The sequence below is a fragment of the Sitophilus oryzae genome, unplaced genomic scaffold, assembly GCF_002938485.1.
Source record: "Sitophilus oryzae breed Bouriz unplaced genomic scaffold, Soryzae_2.0 scaffold_496_pilon_pilon, whole genome shotgun sequence".
Lineage (NCBI taxonomy): Eukaryota > Metazoa > Arthropoda > Insecta > Coleoptera > Curculionidae > Sitophilus > Sitophilus oryzae.
In genome coordinates this window covers 580,853-593,045 of record NW_022147080.1, presented here as the reverse complement: position 1 = coordinate 593,045, position 12,193 = coordinate 580,853, and the positions used below count along the sequence as shown (strand labels likewise).

General features: G+C 33.2%; 1 protein-coding gene across 1 annotated transcript in view; it reads left to right on the top strand.

Annotated features, from left to right (window-relative positions):
* The window catches only part of LOC115886783 (sn1-specific diacylglycerol lipase beta-like), a 39,027-nt gene that overhangs the window by 25,830 nt on the left and 1,004 nt on the right, over nt 1-12,193 (top strand). Inside the window, exons 5-10 of the mRNA XM_030906068.1 lie at nt 6,862-7,082; nt 7,610-7,766; nt 7,838-8,133; nt 9,857-10,054; nt 10,684-10,834; nt 11,978-12,132. Of these exons, the coding sequence (XP_030761928.1) occupies nt 6,862-7,082; nt 7,610-7,766; nt 7,838-8,133; nt 9,857-10,054; nt 10,684-10,834; nt 11,978-12,132 (1,178 nt within the window). The remainder of the gene's footprint in view (nt 1-6,861; nt 7,083-7,609; nt 7,767-7,837; nt 8,134-9,856; nt 10,055-10,683; nt 10,835-11,977; nt 12,133-12,193) is intronic.

The following is a 12,193-nucleotide window of genomic DNA, read 5'->3' as shown; positions in this document are numbered from 1 at the left end:
AGCTTTGTTCTAGCCCTGTTAGTTCATGAAATACAGGGCAAAACAAATAAATAATAATAATAATAACAAAACAAAAATTACAAAATAATTAATTAAATAATTAATTAATAAATATTACATATCAATAAATAAAAGTCAATCTGTAAATAAAGTGTAGCAAAAAATATTTTATTGTTGAATGAGCTACTATAATCATTTATAATAGTCAAATATTATTATATAAAATTTATATCTGGCTTTATATATCTAGGGTTATTTATACAAGGTATTTTAGATAAGTGCAAATATTTTCAGCGCTAATAGGTCCCGATAAAAAAAAGTATATTTTCTCTTTGCCGTTTTTCAAATAGGTAAAAAATAGGCGTGTTATTTTACTGTGAAAATTAAAGAAAAATTGTTTGCGTAAATTTTGAGACCCAAAAAATTTCCGATCGAACCCCTAAAAAGATTTGCAGTTATTTAAGATTCACGCTGTATTATTTGTCTGAGGGTAATACAATTGTTTAATTAAAATATAATGCTTTAATTTATGAACTTTTAAAAAAAATACAAATTAAAGTAGCCATAAATGTTTATAGGAACACGTGTAATAAATATTTTATACATTTAATTTCAAAATTTGTGTGAACGTAATATTTTGTAATTGAATAAAATTGTATCTGACTAATATATTATTGCGTGTAATTTCATTAAACTTGTATCGACATAATACATTTACTATTATTCCATGTAAAATAGTAGTTTTTAGACTGAAATTAACCCGTTAATATCGATTTCTCTCAAGGTCGACATACAATACGCCTTTGAACTCTTTTAAATAAATTATTAATTTCCATGGATATGTCAAAGAAAAAAACAGTATTTACCTATTTCTACTTTAAAAAGAATATCGTGTGCTACGATACTAAAATATTAAGTATAGAACCACCCAATATTAGATAACGAAAATATTTTAATTAAACTGTGGTAATAGATAACTAATAAACTATTTTAAATAGATAAATCTGCAATAATAACAACAAAACCACAAAATTAGAATAGGATCAGAAATATATGAGAAATATTTTTTTTTAAATGAGATGATGTAACAAAATGTTTCACTGAATATTTTTTTTCTAAATATTATTAAACTTTGTCTTCCTTTACCACCTTACACAAATTAGTACAAGATCTCCAAATAAGTGTGTTAAAACAGAATTCCGATATTTTATGACTCAAAAATACGCGCAGACCTGCCATTCACCGAAAAATTATTATATAATCGAGACATTGAACAGCTTTCTTTTAAATAACATTAATTTCTCTTTATGGAATTTCAGTTGTGTAAAGTTACAGGTAAATAAAGTAATATGGATATTTTTAAAATAGGTTTTTGTGCTTTATCTTTTTTAAAGAGATGGCAGATCTTGAAGTTTCAAATTAATGTATAGATATAATAACTTACCTACGTTTTACAGACACCAGTTACTTTTAAATAATGCCTATACCTTTGTGGCGGCTTCATAAGGAGACCGAAATCGACAAAATATCAAGAGACAACTTTTAATCGGCATTAAACGATCTACACTATTTTGCATTCTTGAAAAAAGTCAGTGGCGTACATGTTTTTTTTCAGAAAAATATTCCATTGATAACCCACATGCACGTCCCTGGTGAAAATGTCGACACTTTTTAACATTAAAATATGTCGCACCTATAGTAACTATTACAGTCAAACTTTACATATATACATATACAGCCGTTACTCGCTGACGAGTATTCGACGCACATAAAGAAGATGGTCACGCAAGGCGTTTTCTTTCATGAGCTTTTCTGTGACTGAAAAGCCCGATACGTGATGTTATCTGCCTACCGCACTCCGAACATTCAAAAATCTCATTGCTTTGTTGCCTATTTACTTTTTGGTTGCCGCTGTTAACTGAGTTTACAACTCTTCTCCATTGAGTTCTATTGTGAGCTGCTTTTTCCCACTCATTCTGCATGTTAATTCCCTTTAAGTTTTCGTGGAAAATGTCCTTGTACCTTTTCAGTTCTCCCCACTCGGCCTCCTCTTACCGTCTACAAGCTCACCGTAAAGCAGAGATTTTGGTATGCGGTTTTCTTGCATTCTGCATACGTGACCAGCCCATCTTAAGCGGGATTTTGTGACCATGACTTCAATACTCTCGCAGTTAGCTTTTTCAAGGACCGATACGTTTGAGACATGATGAAACCACCGGACTCGTAAGAGTTGTCTAAGGTGTCTCTGTTGCAACTTGTTTAATGCGTTCATGTGTCGGCGGTACGGCACCCAGGTTTCGCTCCCATATAACATTGTGGGGATTATAATTGCTCGGTACACTGCAAGTTTTGTTTTTGTACCCAAGTCGTGATTGTAGAAAACCCTGTCTTTTAATTTCCAGAATGCTCTTGAGGCGCTACTAATCCTGTGCTGAATTTCAGAGTCAATATTAGCCTTTTCCGAAATCAAACTGCCAAGGTAATTGAATTCCGCCACATATTCCAATAGTTCTTCTCCGATTTTTATAGCATTGTTGCGATCTTCCGGGGGAGTGCACATGATTTTAGTTTTGTCGATGTTTAGCTTAAGGCCCAAAGCCTCGTATGCTCAGGTATATGTGTTCAACATTTCTTGTAATTGCTGTACAGTGTTTGCAACTAGAACGCAGTCGTCAGCGTATTGAAGTTCTATGATAAATTTTGTACGTGTTTTTGCCCTGAGTTTTTTTATATTGAACAGACCGCCGTCATATCGGTATCTAATGCCCAATCCTTCCTCCTGCAGTTTGCTGTCCACTATAATGGAGAGCGCTGCCATGAATATGTTGAATAGGAGAGGCGCTAAGACACATCCCTGCCTAACTCCTGTATTTGTTAGGAATGGGCCGCTCAGTGATCCATGATGTGACACTCTTGACTTGTTGTTATGGAGGCTTTTACACACTGTAAGAAATTTTTTGGGTACTCCGAACTTTTTCAACTCAACTCAAACTGTCAAACTTTATAGTAACTAAAACAGTCATTCAAATCGCTGAAAGCACTAGGAAGAAAATTATAATAAATCGAAAAAAAATTAAGACTTTAACCCCCTGTAGCTACGAAACAAAGCAAAATCGGACCTATCTTGATATAAAAAAAATTGTGTGTGCACTATGTGCGCATATCAGCGGCGCATATAGGGGAGGGGTAATGGGGGTAATTACCCCTCCCAAGAAGAAATTTATGAATAAGATAAAATGTGTGTTATAAATAAAATTGTCACAAAAGAAGTTAATAATACCAATCAAAATAGAAAATCCAAACCTATCAAGGTACAGTACGTCTGTCCGTTCTGTAGCTACGGGGTATCCGAAGAGAGGAAACGATATTTTCTCGATGTTTTTCGTAAAAAATTAGACGAAGCGTCTCATCAATAAAAATTCGACAAATTTACAAGCGGAGCGATTTGCGGTGACGCACTCGTCAAATCGACGTATAAAATATATTGCTGTTTATTTAAATGTTTTTTGTCCGCATTCCTTTCATAGACACAGCAGATGTACTGCAGATGTACTGTATATTTCTTTCCACAGTCACAATATCTGTCAGAGAAAATATTATTTAAATTTAGTAATTTATTTAAATATTGTCACTACCCCGCCCAGACTCAATCTCTAGATACGCCACTGGCGCATATTTGAAGTGAAACTTTTTACTAACATCTACAGGGTGATCCGAACTGTATTCCGGAAACATCGGCAGCATATTCTGCGGATAAAAATAAGTACAAAAGTTCGTATAAATGTATGTCCTAAAATGCTTAGTTTTTGAGATACAAAGTGTAGAAGTTTAATTTTTATTTCGATATTTTCTAAATAATTTTTGAAGTAACGTCAATATTTGGATGAAAATTGGTGTCAGAGAGTTTTTTGACACGAGAAATTTGATTTTGATGTCAAAGTGACTCCTATGACTCCTGTTTGTAGGGGGCGCCATCTACATGTGTTTTAACTGTTTTGAGAGTAATAACTTTTCGTCCGTTCCTGTATAAAACTACTGACTAAAAAAATATACATTCTCATGACTTTTCACGTAAAAAATGCCTCTTAGTAAAAATCGCTACGATCAACCGTTCTCAAGATATTTAAAATGGAAATAGTCAATACATGTCATTATTGACAACACAAAAAGGGCACACGTTGAGTATAGTTATTTGACTGAAATAATAAAATTTTATTTTTTTAAATTAATCATAAATTTTTCTGCGGAAAATGATGGTTAAACAGTTTCTGTTTATGATTTTAGTCTAATAACTATTTTCAGTCTAATAACATATGTTTAATTTATGTCAATGATGACAGGTATTGATAATTTCGATTCCAAATATCTCGAGAACCATTACTCGTAGCGATTTTTACCAAAGGACCTTTTTTATGTAAAAAAAGTCGTAAATGTATATTTTTTTACTTACTAGTTTTATACAGGTATGGACGAAAAGTTATTACTTTTCAAACCAGTTAAAAATATGTAGGTGGCGCCCTCTAGAAGTAGGAGTCATATTGACATGAAAAACAAATTTCTCATGTCAAGAAACTCCCAGACACCAATTTTTATCCAAATATTGACGTTACTCCAGAAATTATTTGCAAAAAATTGAAATAAAAATGAAACTTCTACACCCTGTATCTCCGAAACTAAGCATTTTAGAACATACATTTTTACGAACTTTTTTTTTCGAACATACATTTCTACGAACTACGAAGTTCGGACCACCCTGTATATTAATAATAAATAATTAAAATATAAATATTTTTGATAAACATGTGAACTGTGACACTTTTCGTCTCGCTAGCTTGTGTGTCACGACCATGAATTTTTACTCCCAGCGCCCGTAAAAAAGTTTCACTTCAAAAATAAGGAGAGGAATACACAAGAGGTGGTACATGTTTTTTTAAACACCCTGTTTAGCATGGAAAAATCCTAAGCTGCATAGAAACAACTGCATCAGTACTTACTTAAACTTAATTATTTAATAAGCTCAATAGGGTTAGACGATTACCTTGACCAGGAAATTTTATTAAATTACTGATTCATTCGGCCATAAAACAATACGCTGTTTTGCAGGCTTTCTTTGCTCATTATATTGGTAAACCATAAAAAATAATTTGTTTAACAGTAAAAAATTATTAGATGCGTTTTTTTGTTTGTTAAAAGTAAATTTAGTATGAGAATTGGTTATGTTGGAAGTATATTAAATCAAATAATATATTTTGTTATATATCAAATATATTTTGTATACTATAGTTGTTACTTTTAAGTTTATCATAAATTATAATAATAATATTGGTCACCAATGTTATATTGCTGTTCTTTTTTGGGAACTAAACATTTACAGTTCATACCAAATAAACTTTTAGTCACGTGATTAAATTTGACCGGCACAGCGTTGTCCACTTGTATATATTTTCTTTTAATCAAAATATTTTAGGAAACAAAAATAAATTAATTATAAATATACAAACAGTTATTATTTACATCAACAAAACTCATTTTCTTAACAGCACTTAAGAGACATAAAGGGCAATTACTACCGCTTTCCCGTTTAAAATATTCTAATAAAGTTGCGATGAGGTTTTTACGGCTATTAAGCTATCTTGTACACTTCGCACTAAAAGAGGTTCTAGAAAGAACAATGTTCGACTGCAATGTCTGCTAGTAAACATTTTTAAGCTTAAAGTATCACAACACTATTTATTAAAACCAAAAACTCGTAATACAAAACTAAAGTGTCAAAACGAATGACAATGGCAGGAAATAAATAAATAAATATGGCAACTTGACATTTTTTACAGCAGAACTACCACCTGAATCCCCAGCGCGAAATTTAAATTCCTCAATGACTAAAGAATATAAGGACATGTAACGCCCCTATACGGGCTGCAGCAGAATTTGTGACCTTAGACGCCTTTTCTTTTGGTGGCAAACAATGATTCATCAGTTGGTCACCAGCGACAATTTTAGTAATTTTTAATAGTTCGTGTGTAGTGAACTTTGTATAAACTTTATTACAATGCTGATTAGTTGTTCAGCTTTCAAATGTAAAAGCAGCAGTGACAAGAAAGAGCCGGGAGTCAGAGCGGGAGTTACGTTTCATAGGTAAATAAACAGTCCGCTCCACCTTTTTAGCGTTTTCTTAAGTTTTCTTATTGAATTCGATAATTATTTTTCTGATATTATATGTACTTGATGTGTGCTATACGTCGATAGTAGTTTTGTTACTTTTTGTTAACATTTTAATACGTTTTTTTCGTAATTAATTTGTTTGAAGCCGCCGCCTACACCATAGGCGAAGTCAAAACATTTATCAAAAATATAAATATCCCTTCTACTAGCTAAGTTAAGAAAAAAATATGGCCATGGCACTGTTTGGTGCCATAGTAACAATTTGCTCTCGGGTGTTATTTGTCCTTGAATTCTTTAGTCATTGAAATTCCTGTTAGTCAGCACGGCGCTGCGCTGAATATGTCCATGGTTGGCAACAATGAATTTAAAAATCGCGCCCTCGATCACGTTATAACTAAAAGTTTAATTGATATCAAATATATGTAGAAATTACGTACATGAAATTTTGACTTGGTACGTATAAGAATAATTGAAGCCCTCTCCAGCTAGTTAAACATAGCCAGTTCAAATAGTTTTTTCTGTATTTTTTTGTCATTTTTGTTTTTGGCGATGCTTCGTCAGAGGAGTTATATTAAAACATGACTAAAAATATTTGCTGGTTTTATTTCGCATTATTATACCATAAAAACTAATTTGGAAGTATAAATCACACCCTTAACAGATTTTAAAACAAAACTGAAATTCTATCTTCTTTTTCAGCCCTTGTGATCTTCAACTGGGCTCTATTTGGTCTGGCTGTCTTCGGTTTAGCCATGGTATTCGATCCACTGGGTTCCAAGCGATACCACGAGGTCCAAGAGACGCCCAGTGCAGGAGAGTCCCTACGTCACAGGAAGGGAACCAGCATATGGAAGAGACGGTTTAAATGGGCTTTTTGCTGGGTCAGATCAGATGAACATGGTCATGAAGCCTTTCAACAAGTAAATTTAAATTTTAGTTATGTTTGTCTTCCAAGAAAATAGTGTTGTGTTAAAGATTTCGTGGATCCTTATATTTAGACACACGATATAACACCTAACTAGTCTATAACTGTGGAAATTTAATAAACAATTTTTATGTCCGCCTATCGAATTATATAAAGGTTTACCATGTTTATGGCAAATAAAATTCATGAGTACAGCGATACTGTAATACTGCTATTTTTACTGTAGAAAAAAAATGTTCTTAAACTATTAGTGGGTGTGGGTACACTCAGTTAACTGTGCTATAAAACAGCGTACGTGCACGACATACACTAATATAGGTCATATTGTGCAAACTTGCCTGCACAATCAGCCTGTGCTACAGAACTGAGCATCTATGGGGGTTCTTAGGCTTGTTCGCTTCGTACATTATCGAGAGATGTCGCTAGTAGTCCGTAGTCAATTTAAATCAAATCAAATTATCTTAGAATAAGTGCTAAATTTTTCAATTTTCTAAGCATAAGTAGAATTGCATTTCTTTATAGGTTGCCGCTTTACTGAGTGCTCTATTTCGAAGTACTGACCTGGTTCCATCAGACATTTTAGCTGGATGCATTCTTCTGCGAGTCAAACAAAAAAGAGAGACTAGAGAAATGAGACGAATTTACATGCTATCCGCCGATGAACCAAAATACTCTACTGGTAAGGGTTTCAGAAAATTCTAAAAATAGAAATATTTATAGTGAGTATTTATACTATTGGTTTGTTTCCAGATATCAACAAGGTGTTTTCCATAGCACCCAAATGGATGAATCTGGAAAACGCTAGACATTTCCTAAGATTGTCAATGGCGGCCTACGGTTGGCCCCTGGTCATGTACCTTCATTGTGGAACTGGATTTTTTCGACTGCTCAACAACATTTCATGTTGTTCGTGTTTCGGGAGACCCGAGTACACTTTGGTCGTGGATGACAATTGCTGCTTTTGTCACATGGCCGGTGTCAAGTACATTTCCAAAATCAACGAGCAAGATATCTTGTTTGCATCGTTCAGGAATCATGTTTTTGAAGTGAGTACATACATAAAAATAAATATTGGCCATTGACAGCCAGAAAATAATACTATAATTTAAGAACAGTCAGGTAAATTGAATTTTCTGTCATTTTTTGGATGTCCTCTGTCGAAATCTTTCCCTACTCATTGGACAAACTATAGTAACAGGTTGTTTCAGTTCCTTAAATTAATTTGGCCAAGTTAATTCATTATAACTGGAAATTTAAATTTTCTTTATTCTTTTTTGATCATAATTGCAAGATATCAATATTACTCATATTTTTTGTCCTTATTTTATTAAACGTAGATTGTGCTGATAAAGCTTTGTTAAACGCAATCCAAAACAACCTTTTATATTACGTAAGTCTTTCTACGTTCGAACAAAGCGGAAATAGTATATCGAATAGCAAATAATGGAAATTTTTGCAATACGGTTTTATCGTTTATATGCAAATTGCTTGTTTAATTTTGCATAACGCAAAAATTAAATAAAGCTCTAGTCCATTGAGGAATGTTTGAAAACAAAGAACCTTAAATTTGTAAATACGCCTAATGGTATTTTATTTTTACGGAAAGATTATACAATTATTAATAATACAATATAATGAATTAATATCATACTAGGCGAAGGAACTAATATTTTAGCTTTTGTTTTTGAATGAGAGTGACATAAGCTTTGTTCGGGTTCTTATTATTACCGATTCTGAACTGTCCTAGAACTGTGATGCGTATGCGCAGAAGGAAATATGAAGACATTATTTTACTTGCGCATGCGCTGCAGAGTTCTAGGACGGTTCAGAATCGGTAATAACAAGGGTTATATTTTTGGATTCTGAACTGTCCTAGAACTCTGCCGCGCATGCGCTAATGAAATAATTTCTCCGTGTTTCCTTCTGCGCATGCGTATCACAGTTCTAGGACGGTTCAGAATCGGTAATAAGAAAAACCCGAAGTGAGCTATAGCTATAGCTTACTTCGGGTTTCTCTTATTACCGATTCTGAACCGTCCTAGGACTGTGATGCGTATGCGCAGAAGGAAATATGAATACATTATTTTACTTGCGCATGCGCTGCACAGTTCTAGGACGGTTCAGAATCGGTAATAACAAGAACCCGAACAAAGCTCTTAATTGATGTTCGAATGGAAGTTTGACACTACTACTACCATTACTCGCTGACGAGTATTTGACACGCGATACGCATCAGAAGATTTTCTGCGACTGAAAAGCCCGATACGTGATGTTATCCTTAGATTATATTAATGTTATCTGTCTTCCGCACTCCGAACATTCAAAAATCTCATTATTTTGTTGCTTTTTTACTTTTTGGTTGTCGTTGATAACTGAGTTCTTCTCTATTGCGCTCTATTTTGTGCGCTGCTTCCTCCCACTGATTCTGCATGCTTATCCCCTTCATAAGTTTTCATGAAAAATATCTTTGTACCTTTTGATTGACCACCCGGTTTCCTCTTACCGTCTGCAAGCTCACCGTAAAGAAAAGATTTTTTGATAGGCGGTTTTCTTGCATCCTGCATATGTGACCAGCCCATCTTAAGCGGGATTTAGTGATCATGACTTCAGCGCTCTCGCAGCTAGCTTTTTCAAGGACCGATACGTCTGACATATGGTAGTACCATTTAATCGTTTCGGAAGTTTGATACAACAATTTTCTATCAATATATTTGTCTTTCAGTAAACTATGCGCATAATTAATTTTAACTGCTTTATTATTTTCTATAGCTTCCGTTCTGTGTGATTGCTGATCACAAGACATCGAACATCGTGGTGGCGATACGGGGTTCCATATCTCTCAGAGACATCTTCACAGACCTGACAGCAACTTCTGACAAATTTGAAGCCGAGGGACTTCCACCAGATACCATGGCCCATAAGGGCATGATTGCTGGAGCAAATTATATAGCGAAGAAGCTTAAAGAGGTACTATAACATGCTGTCTATTAAGCAAAAAATGTGCTACACTGCTACATGTGCTCCTACCAAAGACTTAAAAAAAAAAATTACATACCACATATAATCGAAAAAAAAACAGCGTCAAAGACGGCTAGGAATGACAATCGATGATAGTTTTGGCGAGGTCAAGCCCTATACGTCATTATTTGACCCGTACTCTTCTTTATTTTTTAATGGCGCTTACTGGCAGTTTGCCTAACAAGGTTGCAAATTATTTTTATACTGAGTAAAAATCATTTTTAAATGGTGTAGTTTAAAATTCGAGAAAAAACATTTTTTTGGAAATAGATCATTTGTGGGTCTGGAAATGTTCTATCCATTTTTAATCTTTCTATAATTAGTGTTAATTTTTGACAAGTTTTTTGACAATTTTTAGTAAACGACGTCTAGAGACTGACCTCGCCAAAATTATCATCGATTATCATTCCCCAGCCGTCTTTGACGCCGTTTTTTTCGATCATACGGTACTGCTTTTACTATAAAACTACAAAACTACAATAATAATAAATTTCATGAAATCTAATAAAAGATGTTATACACCTTCTAATAATCTAATGTTGATAACCTAGATATTTTGGTTTTAATTGAACTTTTAGGCTGGTATTTTGGAAAAGTCTCTGGCTTCCTATCCAGATTATGGATTGGTGTTAACAGGTCACAGTTTGGGGGCCGGAGTGGCATGTCTACTGGCCTTCAAGGTTAAGCCCAAATATCCAGATCTCAAAGTCTACGCTTTTGCTACTCCAGGTAGGTAATTATTTATTTTTTACAACTTTTATTTTACATGCAATGTTTTTCGCATGTAAGTTTTTTTGCAATGCCATTTTTCAACTACTAAGAAATACAGGGTGTCCCTAATACATAAATGCAAGCTTTTTTATAATATTATATAAGGGTTTCTTATAAATAGTCTAAAAAAATTAGGGTGTGATTCCTTATATTTTTATAAGAAAAAAAATGTTTATACGGAGACTAAAGTATTTAATTTTTAATCTAAAGGGTGTTAAAATTTTAATTTATTTAAAATACTCTAAAGAAAATAATTTCTGGTTCTTGGTTATCAATACTTTTTTAACAAAATTGATCTCTTGAGTTTTTCTTTTCTTTTTCATTGAACGGTTTTCGAGTGGTGAGTCTTAAACATGTCTTAAATAAGTGCAAATAATTTTAGGGATGGTCTATTTCGACCCTAGAAACACGTCTGTGAGGTTTTTTTTGCTAAATTTCGCATTTTTCGAAAAATTGTTTGGAGTTTTTTTTAGTTTTTTGTTAAAAATCATAATATCTTAATAATGTGGCAACACAAGTACTATTTTAAATTTAGAAGAACGAAAACCCAGAAAAAAATCCAAAAATAACATTTTTTTAAAATGGTTTTTCATCATTTTCAAATCATTTTTTTAAATTTTCAAAGTAAAATAACTCCGCTGTTTCAGACTTATTTGAATAATGCTAAAGAGAAAATATTTTTTTTTATTATCAGCTCTGAAAATATTTGCACTTATCTAAGACTTACTCTGTATATGTAATTTACTTATTTTTGTTAAATTTATTTATTCAGTTAGAAATATATTGGTTTTATTAGCATGAGTTGACTCCACGTAAAACGAGACTACGATATTACTGAGTGTATCTTATTTAATATTTTAACTTATTAAAATATTAAATAAGTAAAAGTAAAATGGAACGCCACTGATCATCCGGAAGTGAGAACAGCCATATTGAAACCCCTTCAAAGTCTCGGCAAATTCTTTTTTCATACTCCTTTCCATTTTTTTTATTCGATATATGGAATACTAACGAATATTCTTTATATATTAGAGCGCCTCTTAATTTACTAATTTCGCTGTGATCCCACTTATTCATGGTTTACCACTGTCTGGTTTTCAGCTGGATTACTTAGTAGAGAGGCTGCCCGACTGACGGAAAGCTTTGTATTCACGGTTGGACTTGGAGACGACTTTGTCATGCGGCTTGGAGTTGACAGCATAGAAAATCTGAGGACTGGAATTATCCAGACACTTCATGCCAGTAGATTGCCCAAAGTAAGACACAATTTTGTTTCTCTAACTCCTTTAGCAGCTTTTAATATTACATTAAAGTAAT